The following is a 21,986-nucleotide window of genomic DNA, read 5'->3' on the forward strand; positions in this document are numbered from 1 at the left end:
TTCACAGTACCGGCCTATGCAGTTAGTGAAGGCAAACCAGGCAAAAAAAGGAAGACAGTAACAGTACAAGAAAAGGCAATGAACAAAAAGTCTTTGGATAAACAAAGAAATAAAACGCGAGTTAATATCGGAGTGCCTTTCCAGCGATGGCGAGAACTCAGGGAACTCAAGGGGCTGAAAAGTGACTCCTTGATGGCTTTATTTCTGCTGGACAGGTAAATCTTTCTTTTTGTATTTTGATCATACATATTTTTTTCATGAAGCATGTGTCATTAGCACACGTAGCTGCGTAATATAGCTAACATAACATTACTTAGCGAGCCGTAGTAGAGGCTTTGGAAGGAGCCCAGAAGGGAGGGGGTGGAGTGAATGGAAATAATGAGCTGTCTTTAAAACAGTCGTGAGAGGTCTACAGTCACTCGATTTTTATACTTTCTTTTTCAGAGTACTTACATTTTAATTATGTATTCATATATAAATAAAGTTTAAACAAATTTGGAAAAAAAGTTTTTTATACATTTTTTTTTACCTACCCTGCCTTTAATCCGGTTCACAAATGTATTTAATGCTTCTTAAAGGAATAGTTCACCAAAAATAAATCATTTACTTCCCCTCAAGTTGTTCCAAACTCATATGGATCTCATTCTTCTGCTGAAAACAAAATATTATTTTGAAGAACGTGTGTAGCCAAACATCATCTGGTACCCTTTAGTATTTTACTATAGAAGCCAATGGGGGACAATGACTGTTTAATTAGCAAAACATTTTTAATCTTCTTTTGTTTGGGTGAACTATTCCTTTTAACCTATTTGTCATTTTCATGTTCTAAATATCGGTTCTCATGAACTTTAATTCTTTAACAGCTTCCAGGAGAAAAAAATGGCCATTTATTCTTGGCATAGTCATCACCCTGCTGGTCGTTGCTGGGGTCATAGCTGCGGTGCTTTGGTTTTATGGTAAGAAACTCTCACACTGGATGTCTTGCAGTTCATCTACCCAGTGATTTCTGGCTCTGATATCCTTTGTCTACTCCAACAGGTCTGTTTGATTGTTTGCTAGGACGTCGCTGTCAAACAAATATGGATAACAAATGTGTCAGCCTTTCGCAGTGGTGTGATGGCATGGAGAACTGTACATGGGGAGATGATGAAAGTCAGTGCTGACACACATTGTTCGACGTGTTGAATTGATCCCATTCGAAGATCTTTACTGTACTTTCTGTTGTTGTATTTGTAGTTCGTCTGTTTAGATCTAATTTCCTTCTTCAGATGTATTCAAATGTTACCCGAAAATGGGAGAATGTGTGTTCAGATGGATGGAATGACAGCCTCGGAAAGCAAGCGTGTGAGAAGATGGGATACGAGAGGTAATGTTAGAAGCCTGTTACTACTACTTTACAGTTGCCACAAAAGATATGAAGCAGCACAACTGTTTTCATCATCAAATTAAAATGATTTGTGAAGGATCATGTGAAAAATGGACATCACAGGAATATTAGTACATTTACAGAATGTGTTTTGTATGAGGTGATTTATAATATGTGCTTTGTGTTTGTGTGTGGTTTATCTCTAAGGAACACTTATGTGGGTTACGAGGAGATTGACTACATACTGGCGAAGACCGATTCTCTCAGCTCTTCCAATCTGACAGGTTTTCTCAGTAAAACGTGCGCAACAGAGTTCTGTTAATACAGAATTGTCTAGTACTTCATATCTAAAAGGTTTAGGTTTTGCATGTTGGTTATTTTATTGCAGTTAACATTGTTTATTGTTTAGTAGTGTTCCATATAATCAGCTCGTTAAAAAGCTTTTTATGTTACTCTTATGATAATTCAGTTCAGATTGTCCATCTAACAAAGCAGTGGCACTCAAATGTATAGGTAAGATAATTTGTATGTGTTGTGTTTTTTTTGTTTGTTTTTTTTTAGGTGTTGCCCTTATTTTGTAATGTTAAAAATGTTAAAAGTAGTTAATATAAAACTGAAATATAATGTAAACATTAGGTATAATAATAATACACAGTAAGAAAAACTAAATCATAATATGTGAACTTAATTGAAAATTAGAAATACATTGACTAAAACTCTAAATAATAAGTTAAATACATAATATTAAATACAATCCCAACACTGATCCCAATGTACAAATTTGTTATCATCTTTTCCTCAATCTCATATGAATGATGAGAGTCTTCATTTTTGGGGTGAACCAACCTTTTAAATATTATAATTACTATAAAACATTAATATCAAGTATAGCTTGTAGCTTGGAAAACTACACTTTTCACATACACTGATACTGATCTCCGAATCCTGTTGTAGATTGTGGACGGAACATCGGGACCCGAATCGTGGGAGGAACCACGGTGACCTCTAAGGGGGTGTGGCCATGGCAGGTCAGCCTGCACATTTCTGGAGTGCATTTGTGTGGCGGGTCTGTCATTACACCTTACTGGATCATCACTGCGGCTCACTGTGTGCATGAGTAAGTACTCTCGTTTAGTACAGTCTCGTTTGACAATTTATGATGAACTCTAATAAATGACCAACTGGTGCAGGAAATCAGATGCAAGGGTCTGGACTGTGTATGCTGGATATCTGACTCTTCCTGAGATGCTGTCGGCCACCGGCCGTTCTGTAAGCAGAATTGTCATGCACAACTTTGACCCGGTAACCAATGAGAATGACATTGCCCTGATGAAGCTAAGCAGTCCACTCACGATTACATGTAAGACACACACACAATTTTCCCCCAGCCAATAAGAAAATTTCACGATCATTTAATAATACTGACACTTTAAAGTGATAATAAATTAAAACAATGTGTTCTTGTTTCACGCACTTTATTTTAGTATTATTTACAGTATATACTATTATAGAGTTTATTAATACTTAAAATCAGTTTTTATGTTTATATTTTCAGTTATGTGCTTTTGTCATTTTTGTAAAAGTTTTGTATTATTATTTAGTTTTCATTAGTTGGCCAGAGAACATTTCAAATTTTATATTAAATAAGTATGTATTTTTAGTATAATGTTTTTATTAAATATTTTATTTCAGCCCTGTTTCTACAAATTTATTTCTATTTTTAATAGTTTTCGTTTTAGTTACACTGTAAAAAATGATTTTTCAAAGTAGTAAATAAAACTGCTCATTGGAATATGTTTTGCAATAAAATACTATTTAAGTTTTTCTGCTTCAAACTTTCACATTTAATTCAGTGTGTTTCTTCGTGAAATTTGCTAATAATTTAAAATTTTACACCAATTTTCATAACAACAGTGGTTTCATGCTTGCATTAAAAATTAAAGCATTAAAGTTTTAATATACAATGTGTCTCTGAAAATTTTGTTTTAGTTTAAGGTTTTAGTTTTGGTTGACTGAAAAATCATAATTTACTCACTATCCATTTGTTTAAAATGTTCTTTCTTGTGAAGAACCTTAAAAGAAAGATTTAGCAGAATAGTCAAACTGCTCTTCCATATACTGTAATGGCTTATAAATGAGCCTATTCAAATGACTTCAGAAGAATAGCAATGAGTTGAATGGACTATTTTGTGGTGCTTTTTGGAGCTAGATAGTATAAACGTCTGTTTCCACTGTGTGGAAAAGAGCAGCTTGAACATTCTGCAAAATATCTCCTTTTTGTTTTACAGAAGAACCATACAGCTTTGAATGCTGACAATTTCTGTTTCTTGTTTCAGTGAACGTCAGGCCAGTGTGTCTGCCCAATAAAGGCATGTACTTCACTGCTCCACGGGATTGTTATGTCACTGGATGGGGGTCACTGTTTAGTGGAGGTTTGAAACTTTTTCAAGAGCAAATCCCAACAGAACCGTACTAAAACACCTACAGATCCATATGCATGTGCAATGATTCCTGATTCATGCATTACAAGCAAATGTTGTTTTCTTAAAGGATCTTCCTCACAAACCCTACAAGAAGCCAAAATCCAGCTAATCGACAGAACGACTTGCAACAGCCGACTGGTATATGATGGACAAATCACAGACACCATGATCTGTTCTGGCAAGCTGGAGGGTGGTGTGGACTCCTGTCAGGTCAGAAACACACTCTGTATAAACACAGTTAGAAGCTGCTTGATCATTCAAAAGAGTAAATTAGAATAGAGTAAATGTAATGTATGCGCCAAAGGCCAAATTAAATAAGTGCTCTTCCAAACAGGGGGACAGTGGGGGTCCTCTGGTCACAAAAGAGAATTCTCTATGGTGGCTGGTTGGGGACACTAGCTGGGGTGATGGATGTGCTTTCAGAAACAAGCCCGGAGTCTACGGAAATGTAACCTACTTCCTTTACTGGATACATGAACAAATGCGGGTAAGATTTCAAATATAAATCCAAACTGTGTCACAGAAAATGTATTGTTATTATCATTATTGTACATGGCATAAAACAGTTTTTTTTTTTTTCAGAAATATTAACTTTTTAATATAAGGTTTTTTGAGAAGAGCAACTGATCCAAATCGATGAAACTGTGACAGTGTCCATTTATTTTTTTGCTTTCATATAAATGTTTTCACATAAATCTAAAATAACCACTTATTTATTTTCACCAGTGTTAGTAATGAAGTGAATTGCACATTATGCTACAATATGCACTTTTCTGTCTTTTTTGTAGTATGTTTTGTATAGAGCACAACTGTACAATTGATTTTATATATAAAAAAAAAAAGAAAAGAAAACTACCTGACAATCTCATACCACTGACATGTTTCTGTTCTCTTGCTGGATTTGCCACCGCTGCAACTCACATTTGCATTATTACAGCATTTGATAACGCTGTTAATGTCAATGAAACTCCTCAGAACTGCGGACAGACACGGTCATGGATAAAATCAAGACTTTATGTTACAATTTATATGAATGTCTGACTGAACACTACTTCTTGTTTCTCTATGTTTAATTGCCTTTTTGCCTTTTCATTAAATGAATTTTTATAAATATACACATTTAATGTTGTTTCTGATTTAAAATGAGTAAAAAAAAAAACGGATGCATAATAATGAAAAATGTTAAATTCTCTATAGTTCTAAATGGAATATTATAAATAAAATTTCTAACACATTTTCATGTCAATTACCCATGTTCAGTCTTAATAAAATCTTTGCCACATATTTCATTCTACATTTTATTACACATTTTATGAACTTCTTTACATTTGATATAAGGTTTTGTATGTGTTAAGTATTAGAGTATATATAAGTATAAGAATATGAGCTTGGATATTGTGATACTGTATACAGGTGCATCTAAAGTTTGAATATTGTGAAAAAAAAAAAAAACTTTTGTAATTTATTTAAAAAAAGTGTCCTTGCTTTCATTTTGATGATTAGAGCTTACAGCTCATAAAGTCAAAAATCCAGTATCTCAAAATATTAGAATATTTACATTTGAATTTCATTAAATGAGCATCATGTAAATATTGCACACCCGAGGTGCAATGGCATCACCACCTCGTTTTTGCTTTATTTTTCTAATAATTCAACACCTGTTGTCAATTATTCCACTTATACTACGGTTACCACACCTCAAGACATCGATAAGATATTATATTTAAAGGGATTTGTCCGTTTTTTTGTACTTAAATCGCTATTGTGAGTAGGACTATTTCTTTTCCGCATCTCATCCAATGACTCTTTTGCTAGTTCCAAAACGTCATTTTAAAGCTGGTAATGGAGGCTTGGCTTCGTTATTCCAGTTAACTATGCGAAGTGAAATGGAACTGTAATGCGGTCAGGGGAGCTGTCTAGAACTACGTTCCCCGTGCGTTTTCCAGAAAATAAGTGCACACCTCAGGACGAATGTTCATCAGTCAGATTCAAGCATTCAACGGCCCCGTAGTATAAAGTACAGTATAAATTCTGGGTATCTCTTGTTCTTTGAAACCACAATAATGGGGAAGACTGCTGACTTGGCAATAGTCGACAAGACAATCATTGACACCCTCCACAAAGAGGGTAGTCACAGAAGGTCATTACTGAAAGGGGGGGCTGTTCACAGAGTGCTGTATCAATTCACTCCTCTTAAATTAAATTCATTTTTATAGTGTATTTTGTTCATTTGAGCAGATACTACAGTGGTTGACTGTTTACGTAGGAATGTTTTATTTTTTTATTTCCTAAATTTATTTTGCGCATGTTTCATTAAGTTGTTTATTACAGTTTAAATAAAGTTTCAAAAGCATGTAAACATATGTTTTTATTGAACAAATCTGTTGAAATATATAATGTAGTATAAACAACAGAGCTGACGTATATTACGCACTATAACAAATGCCTGCAGAGGGCGCCAACGACCTGACGATTGTTTTTACACTTTACTGCACAAACTAATCCTTGTTTACTATTGATCAAACATTATTTAGATATGTCTTTATGTCAGAAAAGCTACAGCCACTGTAATTTCTTGAATATCTGGACATCAAACGGTCTAATAATGTGTTTCATGGATTCTCGTCAGTGAAATTAGCCTCTTCCAGTATTTTGCAGATTACACGACACAGGAAAAATGCAACCAAGGTTTTATCAAAATCGCCTATCCTAATTGAATCGAGAAATCATTGGTGCCCTAATTTGTAGCATTTTTAAATGGTTACAACACGTTATTTGAAGAATAAAAGTCTTGTTATTGGTAAAATATATTTCAGATATGCTCACTGAATATAAACCTAACAGAGCACTCAGATCATTAGGATCGAGTCAGTTAGAAATACCAAGGGTTCACACAAAACAAGGGGAGTCCTCCTTTAGTTACTATGCCGCCCGCAGTTGGAATCAGCTTCCAGAAGAGATCAGATGTGCTAAAGCACTAGTCACATTTAAATCTAGACTTAAAACTCATCTGTTTAGCTGTGCATTTATTGAATGAGCACTGTGCAATGTCCGAACTGATTGCACTATATTTTCACAGTTTTTTAATTTTATTTTATGTAAAATCATTTTCTAACTGTTTTAAATTCATTTTAAATATTATTTTTCTTCATTATTATTTTACTTTCTTTTATGTAAAGCACTTTGAATTACCATTGTGTACGAAATGTGCTATATAAATAAACTTGCCTTGCCCTGCCTAAAACAACATTATTTTGACTTGCTGTCATGCTACTGAAAAGGTGCTGGTAATATAATTAGATTATCATCAAAAAGTTGATTTATTTCACTAATTCCATTCAAAAAATTAAACTTGTATATTATATTCATTCATTAAACATAGACTGATATATTTCAAATGTTTATTTCTTTTAATTTTGATGATTGTAACTGGCAACTAAGGAAAATCCCAAATTCATTATCTAAGAAAATTAGAATATTGTGAAAAGGTTCAATATTGAAGACACCTGGTGCCATACTCTAATCAGCTAATTAACTCAAAACACCTGCAAAGGCCTTTAAACGGTCTCTCAGTCTAGTTCTGTAGGCTACACAATCATGGACTGCTGACTTGACAGTTGTCCAAAAGACGACCACTGACACCTTGCACAAGGAGGGCAAGACACAAAAGGTCATCGCAAAAGAGGCTGGCTGTTCACAGAGCTCTGTGTCCAAACACATTAATAGGGAGGCGAAGGGAAGGAAATGTGGTAGAAAAAAAAGTGAGCAAGCACTGGAAAGGATTGTGAAACAAAACCCATTCAAAAATGTGGGGGAGATTCACAGAGAGTGGACTGCAGCTGGAGTCAGTGCTTCAAGAACCACTACGCACAGACGTATGCAAGACATGGGTTTCAGCTGTCACATTCCTTGTGTCAAGCCACTCTTGAACAACAGACAGCATTGAGTGGTCCAAAGTTATGTTCTCTGATGAAAGTAAATTTTGCATTTCCTTTAGAAATCAGGGTCCCAAAGTCTGGGGAAAGAGAGGAGAGGCCCACAATTCACGTTGCTTGAGGTAAAGTGTAAAGTTTCAATGTCAATGTCAATGTCACCTTTATTTATATAGCGCTTTAAACAAAATACATTGCGTCAAAGCAACTGAACAACATTCATTAGGAAAACAGTGTCAATAATGCAAAAATGAGAGTTAAAGGCAGTTCATCATTGGATTCAGTTATGTCATCTCTGTTCAGTTAAATAGTGTCTGTGCATTTATTTGCAATCAAGTCAACGATATCGCTGTAGATGAAGTGTCCCCAACTAAGCCAGCCAGAGGTGACAGCGGCAAGGAACCGAAACTCCATCGGTGACAGAATGGAGAAAAAAACCTTGGGAGAAACCAGGCTCAGTTGGCGGGCCAGTTCTCCTCTGACCAGACGAAACCAGTAGTTCAATTCCAGACTGCAGCAAAGTCAGATTGTGCAGAAGAATCATCTGTTTCCTGTGGTCTTGTCCTGGTGCTCCTCTGAGACAAGGTCTTTACAGGGGATCTGTATCTGGGGCTCTAGTTGTCCTGGTCTCCGCTGTCTTTCAGGGATGTAGAGGTCCTTTCTAGGTGCTGATCCACCATCTGGTCTGGATACGTACTGGATAGCAGTAAGCAGTAGGAAATTACTCGTCATCCAGTTTTTTATATCGACTATGCAATCCATTAGTTTTTCAAATTGGTGTGTTTCACCGGGCTGCGAAGAAATATAGAGCTGAGTATCATCAGCATAACAGTGAAAGCTAACACCATGTTTCCTGATGATATCTCCCAAGGGTAACATATAAAGCGTGAAGAGTAGCGGCCCTAGTACTGAGCCTTGAGGTACTCCATACTGCACTTGTGATCGATAGGATACATCTTCATTCACTGCTACGAACTGATGGCGGTCATATAAGTACGATTTAAACCATGCTAATGCACTTCCACTGATGCCAACAAAGTATTCAAGTCTATGCAAAAGAATGTTGTGGTCAATTTTGTCAAACGCAGCACTAAGATCCAATAAAACTAATAGAGAGATACACCCACGATCAGATGATAAGAGCAGATCATTTGTAACTCTAAGAAGAGCAGTCTCAGTACTATGATACGGTCTAAATCCTGACTGGAAATCCTCACATATACCATTTTTCTCTAAGAAGCACTTCATGCTTCCTGCTGCTGACCAACTTTATGGAGATGCAGATTTCATTTTCCAACAGGACTTGGCACCTGCACACAGTGTTAAAGCTACCAGTACCTGGTTTAAGGACCATGGTATCTTAATTGGCCAGCAAACTCGCCTGACCTTAAAGGGTTAGTTCACCCAATATCAAAATTATGTCATTAATAACTCACCCTCATGTCGTTCCAAACCTGTTGGAGCCCCAACTAAGTATTGAGTGTTGTGCATGCTCATACTTTTCATGTTCACACTTTTCAGTTGGCCAAGATTTCTAAAAATCCTTTCTCTGTATTGGTCTTAAGTTATTTTTCTAATTTTCTGAGATACTGAATTTGTTATTTTCCTTAGTTGTCAGTTATAATCATCAAAATTAAAAGGAATAAACATTTGAAATATATCAGTCTGTGTGTAATGAATGAATATATTATACGTTTCACTTTTTGATGATATTCTAATTACAGTATATGACCAGCACCTGAATAGTTGATTTGGTAGCTTTGCTACTTATAGCTAGGTGCTGAGATGTAGTTAGCTAATCATTAATGGCCTGTTTTTTGTTTTGTTTTTCCAGAGAACTATGTTTGCTAGATTCACATCTAGATCACCATTTTATCCTAATTCATAGCTTTTACTGATGCTGCTGTGGCCCCCATCGATTTCCCTATCGCTCCAGCCTTCGCTGTCCCAAAGGTTAGCTGATGTTTATGTGTTTATTGCTAAGCTAATGTGTTTTTGAAATCCTTCATTGTAGTAACATCTGTTTTACACAGGTCCTGAAGGCAGCTGGTGTAAAGAAAGAGAATGAGGCCTTTCTTTGTCATGGTGCTGGCCAACATCAAGATGTTAGACAATAAGTCAATATCAACAGAGGAGCAGTTTCTCTCGGACATCCAATTGGGTAAATATATGCAACATGCTTCTCATGCATCACTGTTCACTATATTGACATACTGTAATTAGATTTACGTTATAATTAATGTGCCGGTTTTGTGGTTTCTAGAATTTCAGGGGCGAGAATCGTAGGACACATGGTACACAATCTGAAATCTGGGCAGTACGGACTGGCGGGAATCTGCAACGGAGGAGGCGGCGCCTCTTCTATTCTGATCCAGAAATATTAGGACTTGCACTTTAATCCACAGAATGTGTGTAAGATTTGGTCCTTGAGTCAGATATATCTTCACCATTAATGTGAGGTCAGTCCTGTTTTTCAATTCAAATAGGAAACAAAGTTGTCAATGTTCATACAATACAAACTTGTAGTATTTTTTCTGTGCACTCTATGCATATTTTTTTATGTGGTGTCATTCTCAAAATAATGTTTTAATAAAAGAGTTTAGAATGTTAAAATCTGTATTTGCAATAAAATAGAATATTGCTTGTTTTTGTTGATGATTATACTCAGAAATAATGCATTTCACCTGAATGAACACCAGATGGCGTGTGTGCTTTGAGCTCTATTTGCTGATTGGCTAATGGACGCTTTTCACAGACTATAATGAATCAATAATAAATAAAATTCTTCTGTTATAATATTTTATCCTGACATTAAATAAATAAAAAAAATATTAAAAAAAAACTCAGAAGGGGTTTCTATATTGGTACATTTGACAACATTAATTCTTCTGACTTAATTCCTTTATCAATCTCTCTAAACACAATAGTAGGCCTATTAATATTTGAAGCAAACGGGAAAACAAAAGTTATATTGGCTTTGGTCTCCCATATATATATACTGTGTGTGTGTGTGTGTGTGTGTGTGTGGATATATAAATATATATCTTTTACAGATCTAATCTCAATAATAACCTCCAGACACCACTCTTATCACGTAACATTACACCTGTTGATTCTACTAAGTACTCAGAGACTTTTTTGAAGTTTTAATTTGACGTTTCTTCCTTCTATTTGTCATTGAAATGTTATTGTGCTTCAATCAAAGAGATGAGTCAAATATTAACAGGATGTTGTGAGAGCACTTGTGACATCATGGATGTCAAAGTACTGGCTCATTTACTGAATAACAGCAGGGCCAGACTGACCCCTGAGTGAGAGCTGAGTTTGGAAAGCCACGCTTTTTAATAAGATTATCTTTACAGCTTGTTTTTAATGTGGCTGTTGTGTGAACAGAGCATCAGGAAGTTGAACAGGAAGTCTAGTTAGCTTGTAACAGATAAAACCTTCATCATATAAAGCCTTGTAATGGTTTTATAGTTTTACATAATAATTTAAATAAAAACTTACAGTTGGCCTTGTTCATATATATTTTCATATATGCTATTGAAACTAGCTAAAAAGAACAGCTCTCTTGTGTAACATAAGATTGTTTAGTTTTCTTAGATACACGAAGTTCAAAGACCTGCAAAGGTCACATCTGTTGACACACATGGGGGATAGTGTTTGATTTGCTATCTGCTGTGACTTAAAGGGGTATTTAAAGAAATAGTACATCTGATAATTCATATTTTTGTCATTTACTCATCCTCATGCCATTGTCTGCTGCTGTTTTACATATAGTGCAAGTAAACAGTGACCAGCAGATAATTTTTCACGCTCCAAAAGTGTCAAAAAGCACAATTAAAAGTACCATAACTTTACATTTTAAGTCTTCTTAAATCATATAATTGATTTATGAAAGGGAAAGATTTATTTACTCATTCTTAACTGCTGCATCTCTCAAATTTAATTCAGTGTAAAATATATTCAAATTACAGTTAACCAAAATGGAAACTAATACGGCAACCAAAACAAATCTTGGAATTAAATGAAATATTAAGATAAAAACTTCAAGGACCTTAACCAATAACAAAAAACACATTAAAATGACTTAAAAATGAAGACTGAAAATGTGCAAATAAACTAATATTATTATTACTAAATATTAATAAAACCTATGTAGTATGTATATCAGTGATACTATAATAACACTAGTGCATCAACAACAATAACAAATCTGTCTGATTCTCGTGTATTGTAATAGATTGACTTGCCAAATTGAAAGGGAATATTTAGTGTACCTGCTGAAGGTAAATGACTTGCATGCTTAATGTGTACAAATTAGATTTGAGAAGTGGAAGCTTTTCATTGCAAGCGACTAAACTTTTGGTTCAGTTCCCACACAAAGCTAGCATATGACTTCAGAAGGCTTGAACCATAGCATTGAAATCACAGAGAATAAAGTTAAGGAACTTATGGAAATGTTATGTTATGAGAAAAAAAGAACTTGAAAATGTACATTTGCATTTGCAAGCCAAGGAAACTTCTTTTAAAAGCTAAAAACGAATGTAATCTCATATGTTGCAGTTGTTGTACCTCACTCTCACTGTGAAAATAAGTGAGCAAGAAGGAAGCAGCTTTAAGAGGAAGAATGTTTTCCTTATATTGACACACCTTTTTTGGTTAGTAATTTACAATGCAAAGTTGTTTCAATACAAAACCAAGTTATTGTTCAAAAGAAAAGCAGTCGGATGCTCTGAGTTGTAAACTCTTAGGTCACCAGGTGATATTTTATATACCACCTGACTGATGAGTGTTTCCGCTGGCTTATAAAGCAAAGTTGTGGCATTGGCTGCTTATTAAACATACAGAGAGTGGACAGAAAGTCCGTTAACACTCAGACACAAGGAGAACCCTCTGGCAGGTCAGTTTTACTATATATTATTATAATTTGTATGGCATAATATTTCATACAGATGCGTTGCTGTTTCTGATGAATGTTTTTCTGTATGTTTAGTCAGCAGATCTAAGTTTGAGATTCAAGTTCTAGTGTTTTTTGGATTGCGTTTTGCAGTTCAAACGAAGCCAAAGGCAAACGATGCAGACAGCAGATACGGTAATGACATGATAGTTATTTTTCCTTTTCTTAACTCCTATCTGAACATATTTATCATCTTCTGCCATATTTGTATTATTTAGTCCCTGGTGTCTTTTGATTGTCATTCATTTTATGTAACAATACAGACACTGTCAGTCAACAGATGAGCTATATTTGTAAAGCATTAACTGTCCTGGGGAAAAGACCGAGCACTTAATGAGTGATTCATAAGAAAAGTCGTTTGATCTTTTAAAAAAGGAAAGCCAGTTAGATTTGAATTCATGAAAAACTGGTGAAAACATGTAGCACAATTGTTTTTTGCTGAGTTTCTGATATGGCAGCAATTTGTTATTTCACAGGTCATTTTCACAAGGAAGTATCTTCTGAATAAGCAACAGGGAACTTTATTATTGTACCTGAACAATTTATGCATAAAATTAATCTAGTTATTCAGTTGTTGTTATATTTGATATTCACCAATGTAATATTCATATTTTACAAAATACAACAACTATTATTTTTAAATATTAATAGCAAGAATTTTAATTTCTATTTTCTTTTTTACCAGTGTTGTAAGATAAAAGCAAGTATAGCTCATTTCATGTCTCTATTCCTGTCGAAATATTGATTGACTAAAGGCATGTTAAATACCTAAGTTAATCAGAGTGTGATTTAAAAGTGTAAAAATTTAGTGTAATTGTTCAAATAAGGAACCATGTTTATTTAATAGGTATGTATTTCCTGGAACAGTCTGCACACTGTTGTTAGTCATATTGTAATTGTTAACATGGACACAGTAGTCTAAAGTAACTTTTTGATGTATATTTTTCTAATTTGATAACCTTTTCGAGCAAAACAGGTTGCAAAACCCTGACAAAAACTGATGAAACCCTAATTTCTTTCAGACTTACGACAATCTTTCTCACCTGAACTATGGTTTCCAGCATGAAGAGCAGCGGCCCCATCCATATCTACCTCCTTCTGGAATAAACCCGGCTTTACCTCAGTACCCTGGTCCCCAAAACCCACAACATCTATACCAGAATTCAGAGAGATACTCGCCTGCTCAGAACCTCCATCAGTATACGCCTCAAGCAGCACCTGTTAATACACACCACACGTTCACATCTGGACTCTACCTTGATGTTAATCCGGTTCACAAATGTATTTAATGCTTCTTAAAGGAATAGTTCACCAAAAATAAATCATTTACTTACCCTCAAGTTGTTCCAAACTCATATGGATCTCATTCTTCTGCTGAAAACAAAATGTTATTTTGAAGAACGTGTGTAGCCAAACATCATCTGGTACCCTTTAGTATTTTACTATGGAAGCCAATGGGGGACAATGACTGTTTAATTAGCAAAACATTTTTAATCTTCTTTTGTTTGGGTGAACTATTCCTTCTAACCTATTTTAGTCATTTTCATGTTCTAAATATTGGTTCTCATGAACTTTGATTCTTTAACAGCTTCCAGGAGAAAAAAATGGCCATTTATTCTTGGCATAGTCATCACCCTGCTGGTCGTTGCTGGGGTCATAGCTGCGGTGCTTTGGTTTTATGGTAAGAAACTCTCACACTGGATGTCTTGCAGTTCATCTACCCAGTGATTTCTGGCTCTGATATCCTTTGTCTACTCCAACAGGTCTGTTTAATTGTTTGCTAGGACGTCGCTGTCAAACAAATATGGATAACAAATATGTCAGCCTTTCGCAGTGGTGTGATGGCATGGAGAACTGTCCATCAGGAGACAATGAAAGTCAGTGTTGTAAGAATTCCTTACCCACATTGTTCGACGTGTTGAATTGATCCCATTCAAAGATCTGTACTGTACTTTCTGTTGTTGTATTTGTAGTTCGTCTGTTTGGATCTAATTTCCTTCTTCAGATGTATTCAAATGTGACCCGAAAATGGGAGAATGTGTGTTCAGATGGATGGAATGACAGCCTCGGAAAGCAAGCGTGTGAGAAGATGGGATACGAGAGGTAATGTTAGAAGCCTGTTACTACTACTTTACAGTTGCCACAAAAGATATGAAGCAGCACAACTGTTTTCATCATCAATAATAATAATACTCAGCGCTTTATGAGCACCAAATTAAAATTATTTGTGAAGGATCATGTGAAAAATGGACATCACAGGAATATTAGTACATTTACAGAATGTGTTTTGTATGAGGTGATTTATAATATGTGCTTTGTGTTTGTGTGTGGTTTATCTCTAAGGAGCACTTATTTGGGTTACGAGGAGATTGACTACATACTGGCGAAGACCGATTCTCTCAGCTCTTCCAATCTGACAGGTTTTCTCAGTAAAACGTGCGCAACAGAGTTCTGTTAATACAGAATTGTCTAGTACTTCATATCTAAAAGGTTTAGGTTTTGCATGTTGGTTATTTTATTGCAGTTAACATTGTTTTTCCCTATAATCAGCTCGTTAAAAAGCTTTTTATGTTTCTCTTATGATAATTCAGTTCAGATTGTCCATCTAACAAAGCAGTGGCACTCAAATGTATAGGTAAGATAATAGTTGCACGTTCTTTTTGTGTGTGTGTGTGTGTGTGTGTGTGTGTGTGTTTGTAAAATAAATAAATCAGTTTTTTTTTTTAGGTGTTGGCCATATTTTGTGTTAACTAAAATGTTAAAAGTACGAAAATTAGAAATACCTTGTCTAAAACTGGAAATAAATTTAAAAATAGAAGTTTGCTATATACGGTTGCAATCAAAATTATTCAACCCCCTTGACCTGCAAGACATTTTGCTGCAGAGAACAACATTTTATAAAATCAATTCAGCAAAGGCATCAGTAAAGTATTAGAGAAAGTTTGTTAATACACTTTTGAGTGATTCTGAGTATGGAACATTGATGAATCATGTTAAAATTCAAATTGGCCAATTCAAATCCCCTTTGTGCAAAATCTTTTATTGTTTAAAATCACCAATAAATGCTGTCTTTAAGTGTTTAGAAGCTTCTGTCACCTCTCGACCACAGTCTTGGCCCATTCCTCACCTGAAAAAGCATCCAGATCACTGATCATCTTTGGTTTTCACATTGCCACTGCTTTCTTCAAATTCAACCAGATATTTGCAATGAAATGAAAAGCCTGGAGACTGAACAGGTCACTCAAATACATTCTTTGACTGATCCCTGAACCAAGCAGTAGTAGATTTGGATGTGTACTTTGGTATGACTGGCCTGCAGGAAAGTCCATTGATCATCAGCTTCAGTCTTTGCACCAAAGGCATCACAATTCTTGTCAAAATGGTCTGATACTACAACGAATCCATGATGTCCTTTATACAGTCATGATTTCCACTTCCTTCTACAGTAAAGAAACCCCATAACAGGAATGATCCACCTCCAAGTTTGATGATGGAGATGGTGTTCTTCTGCTTATGAGCTTTGCCTTTTTTGCAGCAGACATACCGCTGATCCATGGGACCAAAAAGTTCCAGTTTGGTCACATCACTTCATAAAACATTCCTCCAGAGCTCCACAGGTCTACACAAATGAATTTTATCAAGTTCAAGTCTGCCTTTTGTTTTTCTTGATCAAGAGTGGTATTCATCAAGATGTCTCAACATGTAGGCCATACTTGTCTAGTGTTCTTCTTACACACTGCATTGAAATGATTTTCCTCCTTTCATCGGGTCATCTTGCAAGTCTTTGGTTGTACATTGCAGGTTTTTCACAGTTGCTCTGATTAAACATTTTATGATATTGTGCTTTTTCTTCAACACCCTCAAAGGTTTTCTGGTAAAACACACTTTAAGCTAAGGAATAAGGCTGAGAGCTGTGTCTCTAGGAACTTTCAATGTCTTGGAAATCTTCATAGAGCCTTAGCCTTTCTAAAGTAATACAATATTTATTCTCTTTAGCTTTTGTGAGATCTCTGTTGACATTTTTGCTACTCAACTTCAGCACATGCATGGGCTAACTGTATGTATGTTTAACAGCTCAAGCTAATTCTGTTTTTAACAGTTTCTAAAGGCTTAATTGTGTTTTGAGACTGTTTTATTCCCCACCATTCAAATAAGTGATTTAAAAACAGCAATGTTGAATAGGGGTTGAATAATTATGACATAGCAGTATTATTAAAAAATCTTAAAACTCAAAAGTATTACATTATATATTGATCATATAATATATATATATATCATATATATATAGTGATATATAATATCACTTTTAATATTCCAGTGAACTGTTATAGATGCAATTTTAATTTTATCCTGGATCTTCAAAAAAACTTGTATTTGTAAAGTACTGCAGTCTCTGAGGGGATGAGTAATTTTGATTGCAACTGTATATATATATATATATATATATATATATATATATATATATATATATATATATATATATATATATCAACCAAATGAAAGTGAATAAAACAACATTAATATAACTCAAATCAAATTAAAACTGAAAAATATAAAAAATAAACAAATTCATAATATTATTACATATTAAGTTAAATACATAATATTAAATACAATCCCAACACTGATCCCAATGTACAAATTTGTTATCATCTTTTCCTCAATCTCATATGAATGATGAGAGTCTTCATTTTTGGGGTGAACCAACCTTTTAAATATTATAATTACTATAAAACATTAATATCAAGTATAGCTTGTAGCTTGGAAAACTACACTTTTCACATACACTGATACTGATCTCCGAATCCTGTTGTAGATTGTGGACGGAACATCGGGACCCGAATCGTGGGAGGAACCACGGTGACCTCTAAGGGGGTGTGGCCATGGCAGGTCAGCCTGCACATTTCCGGAGAGCATTTGTGTGGCGGGTCTGTCATTACACCTTACTGGATCATCACTGCGGCTCACTGTGTGCATGAGTAAGTACTCTCGTTTAGTACAGTCTCGTTTGACAATTTATGATGAACTCTAATAAATGACCAACTGGTGCAGGAAATCAGATGCAAGGGTCTGGACTGTGTATGCTGGATATCTGACTCTTCCTGAGATGCTGTCGGCCACCGGCCGTTCTGTAAGCAGAATTGTCATGCACAACTTTGACCCGGTAACCAATGAGAATGACATTGCCCTGATGAAGCTAAGCAGTCCACTCACGATTACATGTAAGACACACACACAATTTTCCCCCAGCCAATAAGAAAATTTCACGATCATTTAATAATATTCACACACAACAAATTAAAACAATGTTATTTTAGTATTAATTACAGTATATACTATTATAGTGTTTATTAATACTTAAAATTAGTTTTTCATTTTAATGGAAGTGTAAACTTTAGTAATTCTGTTATGTGCTTTTGTCATTTTTTAAAAGTTTTTAATTATTATTTAGTTTTCATTAGTTGGCCAGGAAACATTTCTAATTTTTTATTTAAGAATTATGCATTTAATATTTATAAATTAATATTTTTGTTTAAAATTTTATTTCAGCCATATTTCTACAAACAAATGTGCGTTTTTTTTTTTTTTATAATTTTCGTTTTAGTTACACTGTAAAAAAGGATTTTTCTAAGTAGTAAATAAAACTGATTATTGGAATATGTTTTGCAATAAAATACTATTTCAGTTTTTCTACTTCAAAATTTCACATTTAATTCAGTGTGTTTTTTTCTTTGTGAAATTGACTAATAGTAGCAGCGCAAGGTTTGGGTTTGAACAAATGTTAGCCTGAATCCACTGTAAGTTGCTTTGGATAAAAGCGTCTGCTAAGTGCAAAAATGTAATTTAATTTAAATTTAATAAATGAGCCTATTCAAATGACTTCAGAAGAATAGGAATGAGTTGACTTTTGTGGTGCTTTTTGGAGCTAGATTGTATAAACGTCTGTTTCCACTGTGTGGAAAAGAGCAGCTTGAACATTATGCAAAATATCTCCTTTTTGTTTTATAGAAGAACCATACAGCTTTGAATGCTGACAATTTCTGTTTCTTGTTTCAGTGAACGTCAGGCCAGTGTGTCTGCCCAATAAAGGCATGTACTTCACTGCTCCACGGGATTGTTATGTCACTGGATGGGGGTCACTGTTTAGTGGAGGTTTGAAACTTTTTCAAGAGCAAATCCCAACAGAACCGTACTAAAACACCTACAGATCCATATGCATGTGCAATGATTCCTGATTCATGCATTACAAGCAAATGTTGTTTTCTTAAAGGATCTTCCTCACAAACCCTACAAGAAGCCAAAATCCAGCTAATCGACAGAACGACTTGCAACAGCCGACTGGTATATGATGGAGAAATCACAAACACCATGATCTGTGCTGGCAAGCTGGAGGGTGGTGTGGACTCCTGTCAGGTCAGAAACACACTCTGTATAAACACAGTTAGAAGCTGCTTGATCATTCAAAAGAGTAAATTAGAATAGAGTAAATGTAATGTATGTGCCAAAGGCTAAATTAAATAAGTGCTCTTCCAAACAGGGGGACAGTGGGGGTCCTCTGGTCACAAAAGAGAATTCTCTATGGTGGCTGGTTGGGGACACTAGCTGGGGTGATGGATGTGCTTTCAGAAACAAGCCCGGAGTCTACGGAAATGTGACCTACTTCCTTGACTGGATACATGAACAAATGCGGGTAAGATTTTAAATATAAATCCAAACTGTGTCACAGAAAATGTATTGTTATTATCATTATTATTATCATTATTGTACATGGCATAAGACAAACAACAGTTTTTTTTTTTCAGAAATATTAACTTTTTAATATAAGGTTTTTGGAGAAGAGCAACTGATCCAAATCGATGGAACTGCGACAGTGTCCATTTATTTTTTTTGCTTTCATATAAATGTTTTCACATAAATCTAAAATAACCACTTATTTATTTTCACCAGTGTTAGTAATGAAGTGAATTGCACATTATGCTATAATATGCACTTTTCTGTCTTTTTTGTTGTATGTTTTGTATAAAGAGCACAATTGTACAAATTATTTTATTAAAATAATAATAATAAAAAAAACCTACCTGACAATCTCACACCACTGACATGTTTCTGTTCTCTGGGTGTCTTTGCCACCACAGCATTTCACATTTGCATTATTACAGACAGTATTTGATAACAGGGTGTGACACACAATATAACCACTTTTCTCAGAACTACGGACAGACACGGTCATAAATGATTTTTTATAAATATACATATTTAATGTCGTCTCTGACAAAAAAGCAGCATGCCTAATAATTTAAAAAGTAAAATTCTCTTTAAAATAGTGGAATGGAATGCTAAATGGAATACTACAGATCAAATTTCTAATAGATTTTTATGTGAATTACCCATGTTCAGTCTTAATAAAATCTCTGCCACATATTTCATTCTACATTTTATTAAACATTTTATGACTTGAACTTAATTATATTTTATATAAGATTTTGTATGTGTTAAGTATTAAATTGTAATAGAATACTGAATATGAGCTTGGATATTGTGATACTGTATACAGGTACATCTAAAGTTTGAATATTGTGAAAAATATATATATATATTTTTTTTATATTTCAAAAAGTGAAATTTTCATATATTCTAGATTCATTACATGTAAAATAAAACATTTAAAAAGTTTCTTGGTTTTAATTTTGATGATTAGAACTTACAGCTCATGAAAGTCAAAAATCCAGTGTCTCAAAATATTAGAATATTTACATTTGACTTTCTTTAAATGAACAACACTACAGTATAGATTCTGGGTATCTCTTGTTCCCTTTCAGTCGGTCACTCTCGACGCCACGTCAGTGACCGACGAATATGGGATATTGCTTCGATAGACCAATCTACTTTGAGTGTAAACTTAACGAGCCAATGCACATTGACATGCAATTATTGCATCCAGCTGCCGCTGATCACTGCGTGAGTATAAGAAGGCAGCAGGTTCAATGCATTCCAGCTTTTCGCTTCGGAGCCGAGTGTTAGTATCGCTCTGCTCAACTGTGTCTGTGAACTACGAGTTCAGCACGCTCTCGGAAGCTTCGTGTGTTGGCGAGACGGCGCTTCAGCGGCGGTTGTTCCTGTGTCGAGTTCCTGTTTCCTAAAGAGCAAATTTCTCTAAAAGAGCTTCACGGGTGCGTCTTTGTAAAGACGACGGATCGTCCTTATAAGGATGCCGTTTCACCCGTGCGTTTCTGGGTGCGGTCATTACCTGGCAACGCGTGATGGTCACGATCGCTGCCTCACGTGTCTGGGCATCGAGCACGCTGAGGTGGCTTTAGTGGATGAGTCATGTTCTCACTGCGGGAATATGACCATCTCGGAGCTGTGAACCAGGCTCCGCTACCTTCAGGGGTGCAGAGTCCCATTGCCGCGGCCGCGATCTGGGGCTCATTCTGGCGGCCGACAGACGAGAACCACTTCCAGCAGTAGCTCTGGGATGGTGGCAAAGCCTGAGTCAGATCCCGAAGTGGCAGCTATGCTTTCCCGGGCCGCCGAGAGAGCAGGGCTCGAGTGGAATCCCCCACCGCGTCCCGAACCCTCACGACTGGATGATTGGTTTCTCGGGGTGGCGCACGCTGGTTCTCAGCGCCCCACCCCAGTGCCTTTCTTTCCGGAAGTGCATGACGAGCTGTCATGGATGGCACCTTTTACTGCCAGAAACCGGCCGGTGCTACCCAGCCCATTTCGCTGGCTTCTGCGAACCATCAGCCTCGGCTATGCGATTCAGATCGCCCGGCATCCCCCCAAGCTCTGCGGTGTCCGCTTCACTACAGTGAAAGCGTCCGATGCCCCTGTCTTGCGGGAAGAGATCGCAGTCCTACTTGTGAAGGACGCAATAGAGCCGGTCCCTCCAGCTGATATAAGGACGGGGTTTTACAGCACGTACTTTATTGTACCCAAGAAAGGCAGTGGGTTACGACCGATCTTGGATCTGCGAGTTTTGAATCGGGCCCTCCATCGGCTACCGTTCAAAATGTTGACACAGAAACACATTTTCAGGTGCGTCCGTCCCCAAGATTGGTTTGCAGCAATCGACCTGAAGGACGTGTACTTTCATGTGTCCATCCTTCCGCGCCACAGACCTTTTCTGCGGTTTGCGTTCGAAGGACTGGCATATCAGTACAAGGTCCTGCCCTTCGGGCTGTTCCGGTCTCCCCGTGTCTTCACGAAAGTCACGGAGGCAGCTTTTGTTCCTCTCAGAGAAC

The 21,986-nt window shown here is 35.9% G+C and overlaps 2 protein-coding genes and 1 long non-coding RNA gene across 3 annotated transcripts; 2 read left to right on the forward strand and 1 right to left on the reverse strand.

Moving 5' to 3' along the window:
- Window positions 1–535: 535 nt before the first annotated feature.
- Window positions 536–4,962, forward strand: LOC132127837 (transmembrane protease serine 2-like). The gene is made up of 12 exons (XM_059539993.1): window positions 536–558; window positions 864–956; window positions 1,039–1,152; window positions 1,237–1,366; window positions 1,574–1,666; window positions 1,836–1,879; window positions 2,321–2,483; window positions 2,557–2,726; window positions 3,703–3,798; window positions 3,917–4,059; window positions 4,184–4,336; window positions 4,432–4,962. The coding sequence occupies exons 3-12, from the start codon at window positions 1,080–1,082 to the stop codon at window positions 4,438–4,440; spliced, it is 1,074 nt and encodes a 357-aa protein (XP_059395976.1). The 5' UTR covers window positions 536–558; window positions 864–956; window positions 1,039–1,079; the 3' UTR covers window positions 4,441–4,962.
- Window positions 4,963–11,895: 6,933 nt separating this feature from the next.
- LOC132127835 (transmembrane protease serine 2-like) lies at window positions 11,896–19,815 on the forward strand. Its single transcript, XM_059539991.1, has 14 exons — window positions 11,896–12,684; window positions 12,778–12,876; window positions 13,764–14,022; window positions 14,330–14,422; window positions 14,505–14,618; window positions 14,715–14,844; window positions 15,085–15,177; window positions 15,333–15,376; window positions 17,558–17,720; window positions 17,794–17,963; window positions 18,799–18,894; window positions 19,013–19,155; window positions 19,280–19,432; window positions 19,545–19,815. Exons 2-14 carry the CDS (start codon window positions 12,859–12,861, stop codon window positions 19,551–19,553), a joined length of 1,485 nt encoding a protein of 494 aa, XP_059395974.1. The 5' UTR covers window positions 11,896–12,684; window positions 12,778–12,858; the 3' UTR covers window positions 19,554–19,815.
- LOC132127838 (uncharacterized) lies at window positions 14,238–14,628 on the reverse strand. The gene is made up of 2 exons (XR_009427606.1): window positions 14,542–14,628; window positions 14,238–14,432 (listed from the first exon to the last, which is right to left on the reverse strand). It is a non-coding gene; the product is annotated as an uncharacterized LOC132127838 (long non-coding RNA).
- Window positions 19,816–21,986: the final 2,171 nt, after the last annotated feature.

This window comes from Carassius carassius, chromosome 45 (assembly GCF_963082965.1).
Source record: "Carassius carassius chromosome 45, fCarCar2.1, whole genome shotgun sequence".
NCBI lineage: Eukaryota > Metazoa > Chordata > Actinopteri > Cypriniformes > Cyprinidae > Carassius > Carassius carassius.